The following is a 26,643-nucleotide window of genomic DNA, read 5'->3' on the forward strand; positions in this document are numbered from 1 at the left end:
TTTTATATGTAGTGGATATATAGAAAGTTTACAATTAAGTTTACAATTTTATGTCACCATAATGCTGTGTGCGATAATGTGTAGTTAGGCAACAACAATGAATTTTGTCTTAAAACACCCGCTTTTGCTGCTACAAATGTAAAATGTAACAACATCTTCTTAAAAAATACTTGCTATATTTGCTACAAACATAGCTGGAAATATTGCAACAACTTGTTAAAAAATACCTGCTTTCCTCACACAAACACAGCTGAAATTGTCACATCTAATAAAAAAGTACCTGCTTTTGTTGTGACAAACACAGTTGGAAATGTCTACACATCTTGCTAAAATATAACTGTTTTTGGTGCTGAAGACACAGCAGAAAATTTGGTGACACCTTTTTAGAAATACACTCTTTTGTTGCAACAAACATGACTGGTAATGTGACATCTTGTTTGAAGAATACCACCTTTTGTTGGTCTTCACAGCTGCCGAGTTGTCACTCCCTCCACCATCTCCTTCTCCTGATGAGAAACTGAGCTCATATACATATAATCTGAACTACATAATATGTATGAATCCGACAAATGTAACAGGGTGGTTCTCAAAAACCTACAAAGCCATTTATTCTTGTGACTGGGCTGGATATGAGCATGCCTTGCTCACGTACCATTTGAAAAGCCACAGTTATCTTTGTGAGGATGAAGGAGAACATGGTGCCACCATTCTCCAGAGGAAATGAGAATTACAAATTCACATTGAAGGTACCACCTACCCTTCTGCCTCTGATTGTAAAGAAACAAATATGATCCCACGCCAATTAAATTGTACGCATGCTGCAATTTCATGCTACTTTGTTGCCATTTCCCTTTCCATTATAAACCTTAAGCTGACAGTTATAATCCAGTTCTGCTTATAATAAGCAAGAAAACAAACAAATTATTCCTCTTTGTTGCCTGCATTTTCAGCAACTAATAGCAAAGAGTGCAAAAATCAAATTGCCAAAATAAGACATGCACCCATTTCTGCTCTGTGTCTTCATAATATTCATGTGAAATCTGACTGAGGAGGGTTGAATGTAGGTTGGGAAGTGTGAGCCAGAGGGAAAGTTTATTTTTTCCTTTGTCTTACATGCGTGCAAACATTATGTAGCATTTCATTAGGCACACTAAGTGGATTACAAGTCGAATCATCGTCACTGTTTGTTATTGTTGCGGAAGTGGAGTATTCCAGGAACATTACACTGGTAATTGCTACACTGGGTGTTCTATTTTCAGAAACAAAAATTGATTTAAGTTGTATTTCTTTCTTTCTTTCCTTCCTCTAGGCCTCCTCATGTTTGTGGATGGTTTTTATAGCCTCTGTGTGATTTGTTAGAGGTTGATTTTGCACTCAGTATTGGATTGTGCTCCCTTTTTCTTTTAATTCTTTTCAAGCCACATAAATTGGTCAAGAACTTAGAGCAGCATGAAGTGAAAAGTTAGACCTTAATAAATGCCTTTGGTTGTGGCAGCTGCAGCCTCAAGCTCATTTATAATAATTAGAAACTTTGCGTTTAAAATATATTGAAACAAAAATCTTAGATCTGGGGTTCTCAAAGTTGTATTGACTACATGCCATGTTAGGGAGCCAGCATATGATTGAGGGCTGCACAGAAAAAGTACATACACTGACTCTTTTCCCTCCGACTTCTTGGAATTTATTTTGATGACATAATAAAGTGTGACTTTTTTTAGAAGATTTTCTATTGTATATTATGCTATCTATTGTTAATGACATACTACGCGACTTTTTAATGACATTTTTATGCCTTTGCACTGGTGATAGCTGTGGCCAAGGCCTCATGTTTTCGAGTTGTCTGTCCATCCATCCCATTTTTATGAACTCAATATTTCAGGAAGGCCTCATGGGAATTTCTTCAAATTTGGCACAGACATCCACTTGTACTCATTAATGAACTGATATGGTGGTCATAGGTCAAAGGTAAAGGTCACTATTAAATTTTGGCTCCCAGTCTTGGGAATGTGATGTCTCAAGAACAGCTGAAGGAAATGTCTTCAAATTTGGCCCAATTCTTCATTTGAACTCAAGAACGCATTGAGTAGAATTTGGTTATGGTAGGTCAAAGGTCAAGGTCACTGTGACTTCACAAAAAACATTTGGGTCACTACTCAAGAATTTACAAGCCAATTTTGACCTAAATATCTAATTGACAGTGATGGAGTGCTGACATTTTTGATCTAAAAGGTCAAAGGTCAACTTCATTGTGACATAATGTTTTGCACAGAAATGTTTCTGGCCATTAGTAAACGGCATAACTCAGGAACAGAACGGGAATCATTTGGTCATTTGGTGACACTGATCACACTATGAAACGTTGCAAACTGTAGATGTGTGTGAAGCCTCCATGTTTTCACAGACATGGATGTAAACTGTAAGTGTAACTTGAGTGGTTGTGCAGGTTAACAACCACAAGGTGATAATTCTAGTTTATGACAAACTAATTCTATCACAATTGTCAGTTAAATGGCCTATGTAAAACTTATATTACATTCTAGTTTTCTTAAAAAAAAAAAAAAACACCAACATTTTAAAGTAATGAAATACAGAGACAGTACAATGTTTTGCATTCACTATACATACCCACAGCAGTCGAGCAACGGCTTATGCTGGAGTATGGCAACACCACTTGGACAAATCACATGCAGAACTGCAATACAATGTAATACCAGAACCAGGAGTAACAATAATGATGGCAATTTGATTTAAGTTTGTATGATTCTGAATCTGATTCTGAGCATGAATTACGGGACAGATGTAATGTGTTTGAGTCATATTCAGCTGTGAGCAGATCAGCCAGAAGTGTTATGCATCCAAGTTATTTCATTTCAAACCCAACGTGAAGAGTAAATCTCATCATAGAGATAGTCAAATATATTAATATCCAAGATAAAACACCAGATCTCACAGAATACAGTAGTTTAGTTCGTCTGTATTAAACTTGTTTGTGTCATATAAATGGAGAGGTAAAGCTTTTGGTGATGGATTGAACAAGTTTTGTAGTGTGCTTGCCTTGTTTCTGCAGCAACTAAAATGATACATAAGGGAGACACCATAAGCCCCTTATAAAAGTAAAGCCTATTAAGCAATGACCTTACATTGCTGGCTGTAATCACCTATCCACTGTGAGATTTCACCTGAGTTGCTGTGGCTCCGTGTTTGCTTTCCTGCTGCTGCCTAGGTGCTCATTAAAATGAAACATGACATTGAGAAACAAATCAGCCATGTGTTTCTGACTACTTTACACATATTAATGTTCACACCAAACCAACATGTTTACATTAATAAGCTCCTTTGGCTGCAATGTGTGTTATCAACCTTAACCCTAATTAGTGCTTATTTGAAATCATAAATCAACTATAATTGAGTAAATAGTGATTTTGAACAGGAAAAGGTGAGAAAGCCTCTCCACATGTACCTTCTTATGTCAGTTCCCTCATAATAATAATAATAAGAAACTTTAATTCTATAGAACTTTTCTAAGCCAAAGTTACAAAGTGCTTCACAATACCAAACCATACAATATAAGAGAGCAAGGTAAAACAACATCAGGTTCCTACAGAGTCTGCATGCATGCAGATATCTGTGTATAGAGATTATATACCATATAATTGAGGTGCTTTAATGTAATCCAAAATGTTGAACAGAAATATTTATATCCCAAGAGCCTCACCACTACTGTAGCTAAAAACCACTGATACTAAAGGCTGTTAAACTAGCTCTAGCTGATATGTTTAGTCCAACAAAGGCATACTGTTTTAAGTATTAGACATGGCTGATTTACACACTACCGCAAAAACTGCTTGCTGTACACTGACTGAAAATCGTGCTGTGATTTTCTAATAATTGTGTTTAAACTGGTGGAACCCAATACCAGGTTCATACAGAAGGGTTTTTGTTTATCAAAAATATGGAAAGAAAAATAGAGATGAAATGAAGGAAAAACAGAAATAGCAAAGAAATTAGAGGGAAAAAATACCATTCCCATTTTAACAGGCATGAAACTGTTGGAGTCACCTTGTTGGAGTCAGAGTTCAGAGGAGAAACACAACACTGCAAGTTAAATGTTCATCAGTGTTTTGAGAAATGTCATAATTTTTGCCAAAAACCATCATTGCCATGAGAATGTGATGAAGAAATGTCATCATCATGGCTGGAAACATCCTCTCCATGGGTAGAACAGTTATCACTGTGGGTGCAAACATTATCACCACAGATAGAAATGTCATCACCTTGGGTATCAATGTCATCACTACAGGTAGAAACGTCATCTCAGGTAATAACACACACTATGTCCCCTTCTCTTGGCCATGTATCATAAAATGGGCAATTATCATCCCTGGAGCCAACAAGAAACTCAGAGAAACATTGGACAGTGATGTGACAGCACTGTCCAGGAGAAATTGGGCAGTTAATAAAACTCGACCGACATACTGCATGAAGACATCTTGGCGCAGTGCAGAGCTGAATGAGGAGCTGCTTCTTAAGCTGGGATCAGACTACAGGATTTAAAGAATCTCAACATATCTCATATTCACAGGCCGTCCGCTCCAGATTTCTCTCATAAAGCCTTGTCTCACGTTCCAAGAGAAGCGCCCACCTAGCCGTGAGATAAGGACTGGAAATTACAGATTACAAGATTCATTCGGATTTGTAAATAGGATTTGGAAAATTGGACAATCTCGAATGTTGCAAACTTGTGCATTCTTGCAATCTGTGGTGAGAAGACTCAAAACGAGCATGGAGCTAGGCCAGCAGTAAAATCTCTGCAGTCATAATTTGTGGAGGGAAAGTGATGTGAGAAAATGTGGATGACAGAATGTGTGAGTGTGGACACCAGGAACTTTGGGTTTCCTGGCAAGAGTTTAAAGCTCGCTTAGTGTTTAATTTTGAGATAATGGCCTTTTTCTAATTGTGATGTTTACCCTTGCTGCTGTGACCTTTCTTCTCAGTTTGGTATTGCTTTGCTACTATATGATGCTATGCTGTGGCTTGTTTTAAACAAACTAGATAAGTGTTTATATCTATTTGAGAAAAGAAAGAATAATGACAGTAATAAGTTTCACCAAATTTGCAACATGCAAGCTGCAGTGTGCATGTGAGATAATTTTCTCTCCTGTTAATTTTAACAGGTTTCCCTAACCAAAGCAAACATCATGTTCACCATCTATGCATGACTCGCAGATGTATCTGCAATTTGCAAGAGACAATCATTTGTGAGCCATGACACTGCTACCATTGGCAATCTGCATGGAAGCTCCTAAATTACTTGTGAAATGGGCCCCTGGTTTACTGCTGCATGGTGATGCCTTTCAGATTGTCAGTATGGGACAGGTAAGGTTTGGCTGGATTAGGTTTCACCAATTCAAGTGAAACCCTTTTGCACTAGCACTACTTTAAGGTTAACCTTTGTAGCTCAGAGTAAAACATCACAATGATTTAATAGATTGCTGTAAAATTTGGTGTACCCATTCATCTCCCTTCCCACGATTAATTATTTGGGGAAGCTATGATTTTTCATCTGGAGCAATTATCAGGTCAAAGATGTAATTTATACAGTACCATAAACCTGCTAAAGTGACACTGATCGGCTGCATTTTGTGTTTTTGTACTAATAAACACGTTACCATGCTAACACATTAAACTGAGATGGTGCGTATGGCAAACATATCTGCTAAACATTAGCATGCTAGCAGTGTCTGTATGAGCATGTTAGCATGCTGCTCGTATTTGGCTCAAACAGCCTCATGTAGCCGCTAACTTGGCTGTGGGCAGATGTTGTGTTTCAGACGCACAGCCTATACCTAGTGATCAAAAACAAACAAACAAAACAAACAAACAACCCTGCAAAAAGTAAGGCCTCCCTTGCTATTTGCAAATGTGTTGCTGTATTAAAAGATGCATGCAACAGTGTGTCTAAAAACTACTGAAGAAACTACTGTGACAGGGTTTAAAGCCTGACCTAACAGATAAAGACTTGATCATATGTGCTAGAAAGATCAGTCCGAGTATCACAACACCGAAAAGCTGATTGGCTTTTTGAAGGTGGCAAACTCCAATGTTGGTGATGTGGGTGGCCATCGTTGAATCACAAACATGATAGATGCTGGAGGGCTCAGGACATAAGAAGCAAGATACCAACACAGTGCAGCTGTTAGATACAACAACCAATTTGACCAGGCCAAAACAATCCCCTAATGTTAATTCCATTGCACACCTTGGGATAAACTTGATTGGTTTAAACAATGGGACACTCCTGGACCCTTTCTGAGTCATGATTTGTGATATTGTATGTCAGAGTTGATTGGAGAATGCACTCTTTAGGTCATGATCAGACCTGCATGTTGCAGGTCGCTCTGCCTTTTTTTGTTGACGCCGAACTCGATCAGACAAAGCGATTTTTAGCAGCAGCCTTAGTGGTAGCTGTTCCTTTAAATTTTCTTAAATTTTATTTATAAAACACAATATCAAAAAACACAATACGCCCTACAGAAATTTACAACATACTACAGCCCTCTGTCCTGGACTAAAAAAACCCTTTAACCTGGAAATAACAATAAACTGAGCAGGGATCCCTCTTCCAAGATGAATATACTTATGTCGTGCTGCTAGATGTTGTGTACAGCACAGATTAACACAATAAAATTACACAGATCCTAATGACAAAACGATACATAGAGGTATAGAGAGAGAGAGAGCGAGAGAGAGAAAGAAGAGAGAAAGAAACCATTAGATACCGTGTTAATTTTGGAGACTATGAGCTTATTGTGAGCAGATATTGTACATTTGGTGTTTATGTACTCACCAAGAAAGCAGTTCCATTGGGACTCTGCACAGTATGTAAGTGCTTTGTTTAAAGGCACAAGCTGGTAAAAGAGACGTGAGGAAACTCCTATTTTTTTCTTTCGTGCTGATACGATTCCTCAACACATCAGAAACCTCCTAGTTTGATCATTTATCGCTGCATGTTGGACTGCTTGTTATTCTCTATTGATTCACATGCTTCCAGTCTGTGTGCAGGTGCTATAATCACAATACTGAAATGTCTCTGTCGATTCTCTGCCCATGTTAATGCCATAGCCACGCAACAGGTCTGAGTGTCTTCTTGCATTTATTCTGATTAAGAACCCTGTTCTCCTCCGAGGGAGCTGCCACTCAGCATTACAAAGACAGGAGTTTGCTGGTTCGCCATAAAAGCTTGCACATATTTCCCTTTTTTTTCTTTTTCTTCTGCCAGTCAAAAAGGGGTTCAAGGAATTTTTCACTTCAGGGATTTACTTTGATCACACCAGTTTGGACATTTTCTCTGCTATGTCCCTGAGTTGGTCTTGAAAGGCTCTGACTGTAAGACAGAAGCCGAGTCGAATGATTGCAGACAGGTAAATCAGCATGTGTGTATGATGGATTATACAGTGACAACATTCATTGAGTGTAATGTGAATGTGTTTGCTGTTGTGACGTCTAATTCCACTCAGTGTGAAAACTGCAGTTTTCTGACCGGTCCGTCATCACAATTCGTGCTTTACTGTTGTTTTGACTCAAGAAAAAAAAAATGCCATCTTAACTCTTAACTTGGATGCTGACAGTTTATCCAGTCCCAGCTTGTTTTGCATTTGGCAAAGGACAGATACAAAACCTGAGAATTTATTAAAGTAGAAAACTTAAATGGCACATTTTAGTATGGCAAATCGGAAGCTAGAGATGCAGTTGGCCACCAGAAAAGCTGAAACATTACTATCAGTTCATCATGTCTATCTATGTTATGGTATGGCTGTTAAAGAAATCAAAATATGTATGAGAACCCTTTCTTTTGTCCTCCCTTCCCTTGAATAAGAGGCCTGTTCACTCCAACCATCTAAGTAATGACGCCCCCATGACAAGCGAACAATTCCGATATGGACATTCATTTTAAGATACAGTTGCTATGTGACTGGGTTGTTTTACACAGAGGTAAGTGGAAAAATTACCAGACTTTATGGGAATGATTGGGTAGAGTGATGTGGGAGGGCTGATGTCATAATGAGGCACAGTTCCTAGTATTAAACGGGCAGTTAATAAATGGTCCACCAGCATTCAGTGACAGCTGTGGCCTCTCAAATCCGATTTCAAAGTGCCATTTGCGTAACTGGACACACAGCAACGTCAATTACAAAGCGACGGAAGCTGAGCAGAGGCCACGCTGCTAACAGCAGGGCACTATGGAGGACAACGTGGGAGCAGCAGGGGGACTGCCCATTGGTCAGATGACTCATAATTTCAAAGCCTTAATATTCCTATAATGTTCCATTTGTCTGTTTGTTTACTGGGAATAATGTGCATTGCTTTGAAAGGCCTGTTTCTCTAAAAATACAATATGCAAACAGAGAAACAGCTAATTATTATACAGAATGATGTCATTGGACCTAACGCTATGATGAAGGCATGACTCACTTTACTCTGCCTCTGATTGGCTAGTACTCTTTGCCTTGCTTAGTTTGGTTGGTTAGGTTTAGGTATGAGGAGAGAGACTTGTTAGGATTAGGGTCTTAGGGTGAGCCAACCAGAGGCAGAGTAGGATGGGTTGTGCCTTCACCCTAGTAGAAAAGTCCGATGAGTAATTCGCCATTTGCCTCTGTTTAGGAGAGTGTGTTGCATATTTTAGGGGAAGCAGCCCCTTAGAACAGTTTGTGTTTGTTTTAAGGATAACTGGCTGTCAGCCATATGGAATTCCACTCCAATGGGACATTTGTCAGACTGTCGGGGCTTCGGAATTATGTGCAGTTGTCATGGCACCAACGACAGTGCATGGACAGACGCTCAAGGAGGAGGCTTCTGCACCGAAATTGATAGCGCAATCATTTGGAGGACGAAATAATGGACCTCCATTTCTCATGCTTTCACTCTGAAAAGCTGCTTTACAAGCATAGATACGTAATAAGGGTATGTTACCACAGCAAGTCATACAGATAGGTTGGTTATGCCTCAACACACAAATCCGATTTGATCACTTGCAAATAACAGTGCAGACAGTCCGTCTTCAGGGTCTGTTTTGAGAAACAAATAAGATTTTCCAGCAGTCTCAGTGTAGCCATGCTAGCATCTCTGTGAGGCTATAATTGAATGCATACCAATATGGTTATATTTAGAATTATAATGTTCACATGCTTAGATTAGCGTGTCATTTGCTAATAGCACTAAAAACAAAGTACATCTAAGGCTGATAGAATGGCCTAGTTTTGGTCATAAATCAAAGACAAATTTTGACAAATGCAGAGTTTGACCTAAATATCACATGATTTTCCCCGAGGGCAACATTATTTTTTGCTACAAATTTTATGTCAATACATCCTATAGCTTTTGCGACATTTCAGTCAAAACGAAAAATGTCAACCTTTTGGGAAAAAGTTAGGGGTAGTTCAAGTGAAAACTTTGACTTGCTGGGTCCGCTGAATGGAAAGTCAGGGGATCACTAAATGTATATACAGTAATCAATACGTGGCAGTCCGTCCAAAAATTGTTGACATATTTCACTTAAATGTCAGCCTCGTGGTGACATTTGGTGACATAGGATTAATCTTCTGATAACCACAAATGTCATGGCATTCATTCCAATAGCTGTTGAGATATTTAAGTCTGGGTCAAAGTGGTGGACCAACTGATATTGCTATCTCTTGAGCCAGCTACAAAAATCAAATTCAAGCACTCATTTGGCCAATGGGTGTTGTATAAGAATATTTTGTGAACAAAAACCAACATGTTACTGCAAAAACACTTCAGAAACATAAAGAAAAAAATAAATGAAATGAAACTGTTTGGATCTCATGTAAGAAGCCATCAGATAGCTGATAGCATGGGATGCTTCATACCAAATGATAGCAAAGGGATGCAACTGGCAAGAAAACAGTGCTGACTTCCACTTTCTCTAGATTGAGTGCTTGTTTGTACTTCAGTCTTATGTTTCAATTTATCACTTTCTGTAGTCGGAGACGATTCAGCTCACGCCTGACACCACAGTTTTTTTCTGGGGCAAATAGGGCAAATCGACAACATCACAGGGAAGGGGATACATTTATTTATTTCTAGCTTCAATTTGTGATTTATGTTGACAGGATAAATGTATTTTTCCATAAAAATGTTACCCAGTGCAGCTTTAAGGGGCTGGCATGTGATGCTTGATGTGGGAATGTGCTCAGGGAAGGCAAACAGTCATGACAATAAAACAGGGGAGAGGGAAAGATAGAGTGACACATGAAGAGCGAGAAAAAGACAGGAAGGTTTTTGTCGCCGTTCTCGCAGACTGTTATCCCTGACGAGGCTGTATCAGCAGGATGGTCATCTAATCAGCCTTCACAGTGGGACAACTACATCAGTTAGCATCAGTGATAAATCATATTGACAGCTATTGCCTGACCGAAGGGGGGGGTAATGATAGAGGAGGGAATATGGAACTGTTGAAAAATAGACTGAATTTAAAGGGAATTAAATGTGAAAGAAGAGTGATGGACACAGCCAGAGGAGGCAACATTTTTTAAGAGAAGAGAAAGACGTTTCGGATAATTGCATGAATATTATCTGTTCACCCATTTCATCGCTGCCTCACCCTCTGTGCCTCTGTCTCAACTTCTCCAGTCCCCCCATCCACCCACACAGTGCCTGCTACCAGCATTTAATGGGTGGAAATGAAGGAAAGGAAGTATTTATAGATTCTATTTAGCCTGCGTTTTGCATCACTAAAAAAAATGAAATTCAATAGCAGGCTATTATCCCCCCCCCCCCCCCAACATCCTGCAACCTGCAATCTATTTTTCTGGAATTATAGTGTAAAGAGAAGAAATGAGTTGACTCTGAACTTGTTCGATGGAAGAAGAGGACAAAGAAAGGGAATATAATGAGAGAGACGGGGATATTGGAGGTGGGGGCTGCGTGGGGTTTAGGCTGCACCGGGGTGTCGGCTCGCTCAGGAGACAGATTCCGCTCCATTATTGATGAAAGTGAATGGCAGAAGGTTTCAGGAAAGGCTCGGTGTTGGGCCGTGTCCGCCTGTCATGTAACATTAATTGACACAGCCCTTGCGGTGGCGCAGGCACCCGTCCGTCTGTCCGGGGCTCTCGTTTCCGTTTGCACCATGATTTATTTACAGGGACACTCGACTGAACAATCATTGGGGTGGTTCGGGCTTATCTTGTGGTCTCTCAAAAGCATGGCTGCTCTCACTGCAGAAAACCAGGAAAAGAAGATAAGTCATGTTGCAAGAGGTGTTCAGCACATGTACAAAGTAATCTTTCACAGACGGTTTAAACTGACCTGACTGTGCTAAATAATTGTCACTGAACGAATCAGTGACTCACCCTCACTGGTGACAAAGTACTATTGTCAACTCAGATGATTACTTGTTTAAAAGCTTACATGCAACAGCAAAAGATACACCATGATGTGATAACTTTATATTATAAACAGAACTTGTATCAGCCTAGCTTTTCTGTGGGATGCAGTGCTCTTCAGCAGAGGTGTGTACGTTAAGCCCATTCCCACTGAGAAAACACCCACTAACATATGGCTTTTTTTCTTTAGTAACCAAGGTTACAACCAGCATTCATTTCCGGGACACGTGACTCTGCAGAAGTCACATGTATTTATCGCCTCCAGCTCTAATCTGCAGTGATGGAAACATGATACCCGGCTGGACATTCTAATTTTCTCCCCTTTATCATCTGTAACTTCTGGGAGTATTTGTCAGCTCAGCCACAAATTCTGTCAGCCTCTGTTCAAGCAGCACTTGAACATCATTCCAATTAGTCGGCTTTGAGTTTGAAAGAGAGACTGAAAAAGTCACAGCTTTTAAAAAGAAGTAACCACTCTAACATTTCACTTGCCTCCATGCTGCTTTCTTCTGTGTGCTGACCCTGCTTTCCGGTGTGTTCGTAACGTTGAATGTGACACAACAGAAAAACAACAACAAAAACATAAAAAAATCAGAAAGGCATACTTATTTACTGGGAATGGAAAAGCAGTCTGTCACTTGTTATCAGCGTGTTTTCCCACATTAAAAAAAAGAGGATATACTCTGTAATTTTGGTGGAAAAGGGTATTAACCAGACATATTTTTGCCAACCAGTTACTCCTTATCCTTCTCTATCACAGAAAAACTGTTTTTTTTTTGCTGACGACTCCTCCCTTGTTGTTTATGCAGTGTGTTGTGACGGTCCTGCACCCATGTTTGTGGTGCCTGCTGCAGGGTTGCGGTGTGTCAAAAGTTCACATTTGTTGAACATTGACCTTAGTTGTGCTGATGATTGTGAGCGCAGCTGATGGCTGCTGCTTGTTAAATATTAGACATATGAATAAAGAATGTTTCTGAATGTAAGTGTACGGTCACAAATCATGATCATAATGAGTCCAAGTTTGTGAAATGTCAGCCTTCAGATTAGGTAGGAAACGTTTGTGTCAGTAGTTTATTCCGGTTCTTCAGAAAAGACAGTGAGAGATTAAAAAAAAGTGCAAATGATTCATATCTTTTCTGCAAATTTCAACAAACAGACCCATAGACCCCACTACTGCCATGCAAGAGCCTCCCTTCTCTGCTGTAATGTGAATATGGCATTAAAAAGCTCTAACAATTTCGCATAAATCTCACCTATGTTTGGCAAGTACATTTTCAAGAGCAACATCTTCTTCACCTCACTTTGGTGCGCCAAGGCTGCAACAACCATTTCAAATACAGTTTATAGTAACAGAACCACAGATGCAGTGGGTGAAATCTCACCATCAACCTCCAGAAACAGCAATGAACCCGTTTCACACTTGAAAACAAACTAGTAAGCCGTACAGGGATAAAATGTGTACTTTAACCAAAGTGTTTCAAACATTATGCAGCTGACTGAACATACTACAGAGCGGAATTGAATCAGTGCCTTGGTTCTAATAGGAATGAATGCTGATGCATTTGCTTATCAGTGTATGTACTAAAGTGCATTTGAACGCTGATACAATCACTAAGTTTTTAAAAAAGTGACCAAACTACACAAACAGTGACTTGAACCAGACTGAGCAAAGAGGTTCGAATCAGCAAAATGATTCTTAATTGCCACCTCGAGTAGTAATTATGTTCTCTGAAGGTGTATCAGTGTAATGTATACAGCCCACAATCATATAATTATTGATTGACAACCATAAGCCATCAAAGATCTGTATTAGGATTTAGTAGAAAAGGCTGAGAGTATTTTGTTTTTTAAATATGTAAGGGTTTCATATAAAAATGTTTGTTTAGCAAACCTGTTGTCAGATGCCATACATTGATTAATATAGCCTGTTCTCAGTTCATGATGCACATGATGTTCTCTGAGCACTGTTTGTTGATATGAGCCCTCCTGCACAGAGGTAATGCATTTTCTTGTTTGTAGAACCAACAACGATTGTTTGTTTGGATGTAATATGAGAGAACAGAGCAAAGATAAGAGGCTGCAGTTCATCTAGGGCTCTATTTTTGTAAGGACAGGCTGTGGCGACTGATTTTTTGTCACCTTGTGGCCTCAGTGACACGGTGTTGAAACCAGGGTGTGATTAAGAGGAATACATTAATCAGTCGGTGTCGGACCTGACATGAGTCATGACAAATCAGATCACTTTTTTTTTCTTTTCTCTTAAAAGCAGTCTACTTTGAGCGGCCGCACTCTGACAATTTAGTGATGGAGAGAACAGTCGAAAGCAAAAATCCACCACAAAAGATTCTCTGCCACAAAAGCCTCTCCCAATGGGATTGTGAAGTAAATATATGGTACCTTAAATTAAATTGGTGTGGGAGGAGATAGCACATTGCCTACATGTTCCTGGATCCTAACAAAACCTTTTTTTTTCCTATGTAGGAAACTGCTCAGTGATAGAGAAGAAGAAGGATGGTTTTTGCCAGCCTTTTAACTCATGACGCATATTGGCAGTTCTGTGTTGGATGATAATAATTAGTAGCACAGCCAGGAAGAATAAAGCGTTTCAAATGAAAAATGTGGTTTATTTTGAAGTTTTATGTGCAGTGCTTGTAAAGCCGTGAAAAAAAAAAAACAAAAAAAAAAACAGAAAATGACTGCTCCCTCTGTAAGCACACAGTCCAGAGCCCTGACACCAAAATTACCCAGCACTGCTTGATCATTACTGACACACACTATATTGCACCTTTGGCTCCCCAATGGGACATTCACCATCACAGTGAGTTACCAAAATACAAAATGACTGCTATCAAGAAAATAAAGCTATGTGCATCTGGCCAAAAGGCCGACACAAAGCCCACCAATGCACTGTCACAAAAATAGAACCCTGAGTGCTTTTGTAGACGAACCCGCCGGATGATTTATGTGCTGTGCTTTCACCACTGCCAATCCTTCTGTTGCAGAATCAAACTTAACACATTCACTGACAGTGGAGGCTATATTTGATGATATTTTGTTGATCTCAGTCAGCAATTCCCCCACTTGCCCATGTGAATGTGGAAGTTGTTCAGTGTCAAAAAACTAGTTTGAAACTGTTTTTGACAGCTTTGAGGGAAAAAAAGTGTTTGTTTTTTTGGCAGTGCTACTTGAAAGTATGGCTGGGCAATATATAGATATTATACTAATACTGCAAAATGGGCCCATTCACTTGATATAGTCACAGATTTTTAAAATGGTAATAAAGTGTTGTCTTACCCTGGTATTAAAGGCTGCATTACAGTAAAGTGATGTCATTTTCTGATCTTAACAGACTGTTAACTGTTCTATTATTTGTCTTTACCTACTTAGTCGTTATATTATATTGCATCAATGATGATTATTTATCAATAATGTCACACTAATAGTCAACCCTACAGTATTGTCGTAATAGCCTATTAAAAGAGTGGAAATTTGGCCAAGTAGTAAACAAAACAAAGCTGCCCAGCTAGCAGTACACTTAAGATCATCTTAAACATGTTTTGCATTACAAGCTACTTTTCAATAGCATTTTGATAACTGTATTTTCAGTTGTGACAGATGCTACTGGATCTCATCTTTGTAGGCAAAAGCAATTAAAAAGTACTTTCCTGTTGTACGTTAAAGCTTTGTGCAAGTTTAAAAGTTGAAGCTGGGTATTGGTACTCAATACCTATCTGGTATCTACCTAAAATATTGTCTTAAATAACCCTGTACTAAGCAGTATTGAAATAGCTTCAGTCAAGCAAAACCTGAATTTAATTTTTCTTGCATTGGGAGCTGATCCTAGACTGTCTTAACTTCCTGCCCAATCAGCAAACTCTCCATTGCTGCCATCTCCAGAGCCGCACTCCTTGCAGAAATTCTTCCTGGATAGCACGAGCTAACACAGCAGTAGCGACTAATATCAAACACTGAGTCGGTACACTGTCCCAACTTATACTGACACCGAAATGATTAGACTCTGACTTTAAACCCGTTAATAACCATTAGTTAACATTAGCAATGTGATGCTAACAGTTATCCCTGTCACTGTGTGAGTGCGGTTTGAGGTTATGCTCCAGGCAGTAGGAGGTACAACCCATCTGTGGTGTGTTGAACTAAAGCGCTGTGTATTTAATGGAGTTGGCAATTCGGTGGGCTGAGATGCCTCCAAAATGTTTTAATGCATAATGCATTCACATTATGGGTATCGAATGATACGATATCGAAGTATGGGTAGGAAGGGATACGGGATACAGAAGTATGGGTATCGAAGTAGTACACATGATATTAAATGATACCAAGCCCTATTAAAAGTGAGGCGCCACCACAGTAAAAGCAGCTTTTATACATGGATACATATATAACCCCAGTAAGTGCAAGAGAGAAATGTTATAACGGCTTACTATATTATAAAATGTGTCTCCTCAAGTGTTGCCTCTCTGGAGAAAATAACTGAAACTGTTACCAGGTAATTTTTATTTCTTTTGTGGTTACAACCTGCATTGCTAGCCTTTAGCATTCTCTTGCCCAATCATGATTTGCTGCTTCTCCAGTAGTGTGACCGATCAAGTGACTCAGAAGATCCTGGCTCATATCATTGCTAAAACGCACCATTTAAAATCTCAAACAAAGCTCATATTTTGCCAATGTGCCGTTTTAATTGAGCAGAATGAAAGGAGTGCTGAGGCAGCAGCATCCGATCACACTGTCTGGAGCAGGAAACAAATTGGTCATGCAAAACCAGCCCCTCTTCAACAAACCAATTAATTATTTATGGGCTTCAGTGGAGCAGAGAAAGTTAATTTATTGTTATCATTAGAAGAGTGTTCTGTTTGGGTCCATATGAGGAAGAGTCAAGCTACAATTACAGGCTCCACAGATTAGAGGGAACTTCACACGACTGTGGCAGACAGCCGTTCTCACACTTCACAGGTTCCCAAGATGCCTCCAAACTTCAGTTATGAACTTCAGGAAAATGATGGACTAATAAATGCAAATTAAAAGGGTGAGAGCAACAAATAAACATTTTGCTAAAACATTTGACCAATAATAATGAAGTGAATAAATTCATTTGAAATGGGAGCTTTCAAATTCATATATTGCCATCATGTATGAATATTACATATTGTGGAGTTTGGAGAAAAACTAATAGCAGTTGTTTTTCTGTCATAACTTAGCTTTGATGCCTAAAACAGTTGTTGCTTTCATCTTTACAGCAGTTATGGATGTGCATTGCATGATGAAATTAGTGTGTATGCAGATCATACAAGTCAAACACAATATAAATAGCCGTATCATTGGATGTACATTTTCTCTGCAGCACCTCTAACCACACCCAACTGTGATATCAAAGGGTACTGACACACCCTGTGGTACACCTCTACGTTACTGCAACACAGTGAGAAGTCCAACCACTCAAGGTTAACCTGCTCTTAAGCTGCAAATATTACAAATGATTCAGCAGTTTCTACATACAACTGCAACAATACTTAATACTAATACTAAACAAATTATAAGTTTAATAACTTGCTGAACAGGGGTTACTGTGGCCACATGTGGTAATTGTGTGATAAATGATATGTAACTGTTAAATAAATGTTATGTAACAAGCACAAGTAGAGAAGAGTCATTAAATCAATAAGCTGACTGTCATGTCATTTATACTGCAACACCCAACTAAAGTTTGTGAGCGAACATTAGCTACCATGAGCTAATGTTTTGATCAAGTTAGTTCAAACCTCTAAGTGTATCAGACTAAAGGACAGTGTGTTGTATTGCCTCACCCAGTTTGAACGTTATTTTACCTCATTTAATAGGTGTTAGTAGTGGTTATCAATGTTATAGATAGCCTCGAGGTTAGAAGGCCCCTGCTACACTGACTAGCATGTTTAAAATGCCGTTATCAGCTATTATACGGCCACGTTTGTTGTTACAAAGTGATGTGTATATGAGCAATGTAACAAACACAACAGTTTGTATAATATTCTACAAATTAGCGGCCCACAAATGATGTTACGTCCTTATCTTAAAGTTACGTAATTAATGCAAAGTAACGGAGGTTCGACTTAGGCAAGTGAAGTTAATGTGGGTGAGTTCAGAACAAAGAAACATGGCGACGATGTACCTTTAAATGACTCAAAGTTCTCGCAGTTCTGAACACGCGTCTGTGGTTTTGTGACCCCAGTCTGCCTCCCTACATGACTGTTCTTGTTTACCTCCATCAGAGCACTGGTCATGTGATCGCAGCCTTCCAAAATACATGCATCAATTATGCATGAATTACTGGTTCATGATTCTAACTTACCAGTGCCACCCATTTCAAATGTAATCACTCTTAATAGAGTGATTACATTTGAAATGGGTGATTGCTTTAGATTTCAGCTTTATATGCTATTTCTTTTTCAAAAGTCACATTGACTTTCTCAGCTTAGAGGTGAAGCATTTTTTTGATTCATGTATTGTTGTCATATCAATATGTATTTTGGATTTTGGTGCGAAAAAAAGATGTTTTATGGTTGGAATTTCCGTCGTTTCAGCTGAAAATATGTGGATTGTGTTTGTCGGTTTGTAACAGTCCGCTTAACAATGCCGATAATTATTACTTCAGTAAACAGTGCATCTGTGCTCACATTCATTCAGTGACATTTTCATTGCATACCAAAAACAAATAGTTGCAAAAACTTCTTTGCCAGTTTTTCTGCAGTTTTGAATGCGCAGGGAGAAGTCATACTGATCTTGTGTTGAAAACATTACAAATTATTCCACTAACGAGGTGAAGACGACGTGACTACTTAGCCTCTTTCTTGCAATCCTGTCAAGTCATGTGATGTGACTTAGAGTTATGTATGTAGTACAGACATGAGCATTGTGTATGTGGAGCTGAGTGAGACATAAACCAGAGAATATTTGAGGGCCAGTATGTTTGTAGGAAAACAAAGGGAGTTAAAAAGGACCTATTATGCTTAATACCAGGTTCATACTTGTATTCAAAGTTTTTTTCTAGAACAAAAGACCCAATTTTTCTCCTGTTGTCTGTGCTGGAACACCTTCACTCTCTGTCTGAAAATGCTCAGTTTAGATTCTGTCTCCTCAGGACCTCCTTCCAAAAAAGCTCAGTCTGCTCTGATTGGTCAGCGATTTGTATCTCAGCATCTCTATTTATTACATTGTCAACCAATTTAACATGTTTCTCTGGCTTTAGCAGGTAGCAACATATATGTCAGCAGTGTACTTAAAGCCAGGAAAAATGACTGCAATTGTGAATTGTGGCACTTTTACAGTGAAAAATCACCAATAAAAGCTTCTAAACATAACAGGACATGTTACACTAGGAATATGACCCAAAACGAAGTTTCCCTGTTGTACCCTTTAGCTACATGTAGCAGTGTAGGCTACAGAATATTAACACTTGCAGTGGCGTACTTGAAGCAGATGACCATAGAAAGAAATTCGGCACACTATAACCTCATATTTGGGCCAGAGTAGTAACAGCTATTAACTTTTCACAACTGTTGCAGTGCAGAAGTTAGGAATAATGAGGGGTTTTCACACATATTACTTTTTACATACATTTAGCTAATTATTTGAAACTTTGGCAATGTTTAATATAAACATCCTTCACTGTTTCACTAAATTCATTATAAGACACAAAATACACACCACAAACAATAAGAAATATTGCAAACTTTTATAGTACCAAGACTCTGGCAGCCATAACATACTGAGGAAATATGTCATAAATTGTCATTGCTTCATTCTAATTCCTTTACTCAATGACAATGATGTGCATGGCAATATAAATTCTCTATGAAGTTCTACTTTGGCAACATCACAAGGACACTGGAAAAACACAGAGCTTTTATTACACTTCTCTCAGACTCTTTGCTGTATCTGTTTCATTACCTTTGGGCAGCCTAATCAACTAAATAACTTTGATTTGCAAATGTTTACTCCTCCATGGGAGCAAAGAGCCATAACACCAGGGACGTCAAGTGAGGATCCCATTGTTTCTGATTAGGAATTCATTATTTGCTGCCCGTCTGCCTCTCTGCCCAGTGCATGGGCTGATTAGCAAGCTGGGGACAGATAGGTAATGACGATAACACTAAACTCAATAGCTGTTTTATAGGCAGCAGTGCTTTATGATGCTTGCACTAATTGCTGGTGTGATTAGTGAGGTGTCTGTGCCCTCTCTGGTTGCTCCGTCTGTCCTGTGAACCGAGCTCTCGCAGACCGGAGCACAGGGGAAGTGTGGGTGTGCGGCGGATCGTTGCAGGAGGAAGACACAGGGGCATAATCGACTTCCCACTTTTTCTGCCCCTGTCAGCCCTTTCCTGTGTGCTGCAATAAAGACAAATTAACTTAAAGGCAATCAAAGGATTTTTCTTCTTGATCTCTTGGCAATAAAGTAATCTGTTTCTAACTGTCAATGAGAAGAGGAAAGTCCAAATAGAAAAAAAAGAACATTAGCTGATTTGATAATCTGAAATTCAAGTGAAAAAAACCCCAAAAACTCATGTCTTTCTGTCTTTGAGTGTAAGGGATGAAAGTGTATAAAAAAAGTGGACATCCTTAAGCATGAAATACTTTGCTCTGAATATGTCCCTTTTACCGTTCGACGTGAAAAAATACAACATGTTGAAACTGATTTGAGTGCTTTATGTGCATCAGCCATTCAGTCTGACCTCAATACTTTAGCTCTTGACACATGGTCATTGCTGCTGTGGCCAAGCAGACAGTCAGCACTGAAAGTGAGATGACTGCTCTTACCGAGACTTTTGTTCAGATACATTTTACTACCACAGAGTTTCTAGAAGTGAATTTGCATGGATTTCAACTTGTGTTTGCATACCTCTCCACATGACCTTTAGCTTGGTTCTCCTAGCAGATTTCTGTTTTCTCTTGTCTCACTGTGTTTCTAAAGATATCTCTCTCTGCCTGATACTCTAAGCTTGCCCTGTCTATATAAGATAATTCATCACGTTATGTATTTCTGTTTCTTGTTTAGTCCTTTAAGTGCACACACACTGGGAATCCCCATTAGAAGCGAGGCGTTAGCAGTACGTTAGAGTCTTGTTATCCAGTGCACTTTGACTCCAACTTCTAAGCAGATCCAGCCAGGCTAGAGTAGCTACATGACTCGCCCACTGTAATGGGTGGTATTAGGACCCAGTTCCAGTACACAGGACACCAGGGACAGTTGGTAGTAACATTTACTGTTACAACTCAGCAGGTACAGGGCAGAGCAAATAAATAGCACACAATACAGATTAATACTAGAGTCTCTCCAAAAAGTTGGCAAGCCAAACCAGGCCGAGAGGCAGCCGAGTGAGTGGTGGCATTGGCCCAACCACAAACACAGTTCAGTTCCACAACAGGCAATGGTACCATGAAGGAACAGGCAGGGGACATAGTCATGGAGGCAGAAAAAATCCACAGGAAAACAGGAACCAAGGACACAGAAGAAGGTCTCGTGGTCAGGTACAGAAGGCTGATGCATTTACCAGGAATCAGATGAAGCCGGCAGGTCAGAGGTAGACAGGGTTGGCAATGGGAAATCAGTTTGGTATAAAGTGCTGGAGAGCGATCTCCAGCACTTGACGATCGATGAGGCTGGGGTATATATGCTGGCTGTGAGTAATGAGGAACAGGTGAACTAAGTTGGTTGGGTTGAAGTGGGCGTGGTTATTGCTATATTACTATTGCTGAAAAAAATTACTGACTGAGAGCTGGGTGACTGGGCATGCAGAAAAGAGCAGGTGACTAGGAATACAGTGCCGAATGCAGTGACCTCCTTGCATGGGCCAGACCTATCTTTGAACTCTAAAATTTTGTGACTGCAACTTACATGGTTACAACATTATTACTTTAGCAAAATGTGTCCACAGAAAGACAAAGGAACACCTTAAAAATACTCAGAACAGCTTCTATGGTAGTTCCCACTACAATAGGTGTCAACAGGACGGTATGTTGCTAGGATGATACAGAAAAATACAAACACACACACACACACACACACACACACAAGGTGAAAACAATACCAGTTGTTCATTGTTGTGGTACTAATAACAAAAGTTAAACAAGTTAATTTCACTATTCCCAATAAAATTTTGTATAATGTTCATATTCACACATCAAGTCAATATTATACACGGGTACATATTCTGGCTGTGGTTATGGTCTTTTGGGCTGATATGGAGCTTCTTCCATGTTTCTGTCCTCCAAATGCTTGCTGGCAGGATAGTGTAGAACAGCAATCCAGGTTTTCCCTCTGTCTCTTTGTCTCTCTGTCTCCCTCTCTCTCTTTGATGTGTCAGTTGAGTCGGGCCAGAGCCGGGCAGGCAGCCATGTCCATCAGCTCCATCCATCAAGCAGTGGGCCGGGTGGCAGAGAGAGGATGACGGGCAGCAGAGAAGGGGCAGATGTTTTGCGGGAACTGATATGTGTTCACATCCACGAGGGATGTCATTACGCGGCGGACAGAGAAACATGTAGCTGATTAGCAGCTTATTAAGTCAAGGACACTGGCTCGCACTAACACACGCGGCTTCCTATCTGGCTTGTGGTGCTGATGGCGTGCCAGTCACTGAGAACCTGAGTGTCTCAGACAGATAACCTCTCCCTCTAATTAACTGCTGCTCTGTTCTTAAACTCTAAGCTCCTTTTGATATACCAAAAAGCTGCTTTTGCCATTTTAAGTAAAGTTTCCCAGTGTATGCCTACAGGGGAGGATTCAGAGGTACATAAGGTTTGTGGATTTTTTTTTTTCAGAGCCCACACTGTTTTGCGCTAAGTAAATAAAGCAGCATCTCCCTGAGGGCATGAACGGATTGCAGGAATTGAGGAAAGTGGGCAGTGCAGCGGAGAGAGGGCTTTTGCCCTGATCCAGGACAATGGCTAAATTGGTAATGTTGAGAATCTCATGTGCTATGTGTTTTCTCCTTTAGTTGGATCTCCTGAGTTGTCCTCTGTTTCCTCTGAACACTAAGCCCTGCCATGTGTTGTTGGAAATGTGGATTTACTCCAAATCACATCAACCTTGTCCAGCAGTCTCCTCTCTTTCCCGTTTTCTTTCATTCAGCTTCCCTTCCTGCCTACACTTTTTATCACCCGTGTGTTTAATACAGTATGGCTTGCTGCGTCATAAATTGCAGCGATCTGTGTCTGCATTTCATGTGTTTTGAGTGGTAAGGGCAATAAATGGGTTCAGGGTTATGAGCACAGTGAGAAATACAAGCAGTGGTGGACCACATAATAGGCCTCCGGATGGTTCCAGTCAAATATAATACTGTTTTGCTAACAATACGCTGTTTTTTGTGAAAGAGATATAATATTTCTCTGGATACCATTGATTAGATGTTTTTGTGTGCAAGGAAAGATGACACGTAGAAACAAAACTAACTTCAGAGTCCACCGATTTTCAGAAGTGGATCCTCAAGGACCATCACAGCGTATTACAACTTGGGGCTTTTTTTTGTGGGTTTTAACCATCATTTCTATCATCCCCTAGCTATTTCAGCAAGTCTGAAAAAGATTTACCTTTTGAACCTTATTAATGCAATTTGCATTTAAAAACGACGACATTACACATTACACAGAAACACCCAGAGTCTGCATCTTTCCAGAGATTGTGTATTTCTGATGTCCTTCACAATAAACATCCATAAATTTGCTTATAAGTCATAAACAGCTACTCTTCATTACTCTAGATCTCCCCTAATAATAATTCATGTTTAGATGTTTTGTTAATAATCAAAAGTAGTCAAAAGTGATAGCTTTCAGTACTTCTGAGTGAGTGACTGAGTGCAAACACAAGCTGCTAGCAGTGAATGCAGCAAGACTTTTCAGGATGCAGATTTGCCAAAGTGTAAACAAACACACAAAAAAGAAAAACATAGACTTAACACTAGAATTACTGCCTTGTGGCTGTATGCCTCTGCCAACCAGTCAAGTCCCAGTTTACATCCATGTCTGTCCAGACTCATGTAACTGTGACACCTGACTTCACATATGGATGTTACATAGAAGCTGCAAATTCTAAAATGTTGAATCAGCAGAGTTTCAAGGTGGGAACCCAAGATTAGTGTCCCCAATTCATTATCTGACCCAACGCCTCCCCTTCCTGAGTTATGCTATTGAATAATGGCCAGAAGTGTTTTTGCATAGCATCATGATGTAATAGTGTGAAGCTGACCTATGACCTTTTGACCACTATAATTTGTCATCACTTCATAATTTTTTTCCTGTCACACATTTGTGTTGTGTTTTTTTCTTAATTAGAATGTGAATTTTTGATGGTCAAAAACTTGTATTGTGAAGTCCTAGCTACTGACGTTTGACCACCAAATTCTCATCAGCTCATCCTTGAGTCAAAGTGGACATTTGTGCGAAATTTGTGCAAATCCTCACAAAGCCCTTGTGAGAAGTCACAACAGACGCATGATCAAAGTGACATTTGACAGCCAAGATCTTATCAGTTAAATGCTGAGTCAAAGCCAACGTTTGTGCCAAATTTGAGGAAATTTGTTCTTAAGAATATGATGGATGGACGTACAGACAGACATATATAAAGACAACCTGAAAAAATAATGCTAAATGGTTCCAGAACATGCGTAGTGCCACTGACATGCTAAGTGATGGCATTTATGAGTAGTGAAACTGATTTTAAAAGTAACAGTTCATAACAGATAAATAATGGCAGTCAAAATTGTGCCAAAAGAGGCAGTGATTCAAAGAGTTAACCAAATCCTCAAGTTTGCCAGAGGTCCAAATGAAGGTGAAAAGTAAAACTATCACCCAAACAGTCCAGACCATCAGCCTATAGACTGACTCTCTGCTTTGATGTTGAATACTTCACTTCAGTAGTTGTGCACATGTTGTTTCTCTGTTGAGTGATGGATTTTTGTGCACTCAGTACAGCTGGGTATCGGTACTCGATACCTTTAAGTTATCAGCTGAAGCCAGTCAATTCTTGTGGTTCCCAGATCTAGAAACAAATAATAATTAGTATGATTTTGCTGCAGCCAATCATTGCAAGCATTCTTTGATTTTATGCAATGTGTGTTTGGACCCTTACAGCAGCAGCTACAACCCACACAGTCTGCGGTGTAATGATTTTGAGCACAGATATTTCACAGTTCAGGGTGCCGGGATGCCACCAAATCATTTGAAAATATGGCTATACTACAGGCGTGTGACATCTGGTGGTATTTTACACAATTGAATGCTTTCATTTACATGACGGGTATCAAATGAAGTAGAAAAAAATTCTATCAAAAAAGTACTCTATTGGTAGTAAAGTAAAGTAAAGTATCACATTAACTGTTGATGTTTGTACCCATGTTGTAATTTTTCACATGATACTCAGCCCTGGCCCTCACTTTTCACTTTTACTTCCAAATAAAGCAGGTTAGAGGATCTGTGCTTTGAAGAGAGCTTCATATAGTGCGCAACCACACCTCCCCGCCACATGGCTAACCTGTCATTTGCATTATAAATAAGAAGCCGGTATATTGCGAGACGTGCCTTGTAGTGTTTTTGCCTCTCCTGGCTGCCGACTAGTTGCTCTCAGTTATCTCTGCCTTCGGCTGGCAGTGGGAGCTGGCGTGCTCTTGGTTTTCCTGCCATCTCTTCACAACGTGTCAGGTCTAGTTTAGCACTTGAAGGCAGGATGTGTCAGAATCGCAGCCCTCTTTCTCTTCGGGCTGTCTCGCTCTCAAGGTGAGTCAGGCCTCGTCACCACTCCTATAGAGACATAACCCGTCACATGGCGTTGGTAGACGGCCAGCAGTTAATAGCCCTGTCGTGATTTGTCAGGGAAAATACTCATCCGCTGAAGGGTTCAATCACTTAGAGCAAGGTTAGAGTGTTTATAGGGTGGGAGGGAGGTGGGCGGTCGAATGTAAATCTGCACAGTCTCTGCATGTTTGAGCCTTGGCACAAACTGGGTGAATAAAACCCTAAATTGATATTGACAGCTTGCGGCGGGGATAGGAGTCCAAAATACAAGCGCGGTTAAGGCATGGACATTTTCAGGAATAATGAAGCTTAAAATTGGGAATTTGTGAATTTGTGCTGCTGTCACCGAGACAAATTCCTGCACATTCCTGCACAAGTCACCGACTTCTGTTTGTTTGTCCTCTCTCTAGAAAGAGTTCCTGGCAGCTACGACTGAAAAGGACATCTTTGCCCATCTGGGTCTCGAGTACATCGAGCCTTGGCAGCGGAATGCGTAGGCCTCCGCTCTTCCCTGGCTGGATGATACCCTGTGCGTACATCAGTGTTTATCCCATCTGCTTGCCGTTCTGCGCCTCTACTGTGATTCACTTTCAAACAGCTTTTGATTTCCATACAGTTTTGTTTAGTTGTTACCGTCATTGTAGTTGTTGTTGTCTGGGGCTGGTGTATGATTCATAATTCTGCTTATTCACTATTGTCTGTTAGCGAGTAAACACTCTCCTATACCATTCACGGCTTGTCTCTATGTGTTGTAATCATAGGCAGGACACAAAGAGAAATCAGCCTGAGTTTGAATCGCCTGGGGTGCTTGCGAGGTGCAGGAAAGCAAGAAACACATAGGAGAGAGAAAAGAGGGAAGGGGGTGACCAACGGAGAGAAAGGGAGTGCGAGGGAGAAGACAGGAAACGAGGGGGAAGGGGAGCTTTTGTCGAGCAAAATGTTGTAATCACCCTCCTCCTGGCAGGAAAGTGCTCGACGTGAAGCTGAGCCAGGTCTCGGGGGAATTGAGAGGCGGGTAATGAGCTTCAGATAGAGGAGCGTTCGGCGTCGCCATTTAGCCTCCATTTAAGCCTACGTCCACTGGAGATCATTTAGCTGGCATGCGGCAATCCAAAAGACCCACAGTCTCCGCTCTTGTTTCCACAATGAATCCCCTTCCCCCAGATGCTCGGCTGAAATTAGAGGCAATCAGCTGCACCGGGAAATCATGAAGAATTCAGACGGAAGGTAAATGAGTCCACTAACCACATGAATGGGTCTTGGCATTCAAAGCGACTCTGGCTCCAGTGCATAAAACATCCATTATCTTATTGCTTTGACTTTGGCTTATGTTTTATGTATGACGGTTGCTTCTCTATATTTGTGTCCTTATTTTTCCGTACGGTGGCTCTGTAGGACAATGATCCACTAATGAAGAAACTTTATTGATCCCTGTGGGCAATTTGGCAAAAGTCTGTTCCTTCAG

General features: G+C 40.0%; 1 protein-coding gene across 2 annotated transcripts in view; it reads left to right on the plus strand.

The window, feature by feature from the left end:
* Positions 1 to 26,420, plus strand: part of dntt (deoxynucleotidyltransferase, terminal) — a 93,806-nt gene extending 67,386 nt beyond the window's left edge. For both annotated transcript variants that reach the window (XM_042502674.1, XM_042502675.1), the window contains exon 11: positions 25,589 to 26,420. In XM_042502674.1, coding sequence (XP_042358608.1) covers positions 25,589 to 25,675 — 87 coding nt within the window. In that variant the 3' untranslated portion in view covers positions 25,676 to 26,420. The remainder of the gene's footprint in view (positions 1 to 25,588) is intronic.
* Positions 26,421 to 26,643: the final 223 nt, after the last annotated feature.

Source organism: Plectropomus leopardus, chromosome 15, assembly GCF_008729295.1.
Source record: "Plectropomus leopardus isolate mb chromosome 15, YSFRI_Pleo_2.0, whole genome shotgun sequence".
NCBI classification, from domain to species: Eukaryota; Metazoa; Chordata; class Actinopteri; order Perciformes; family Serranidae; genus Plectropomus; species Plectropomus leopardus.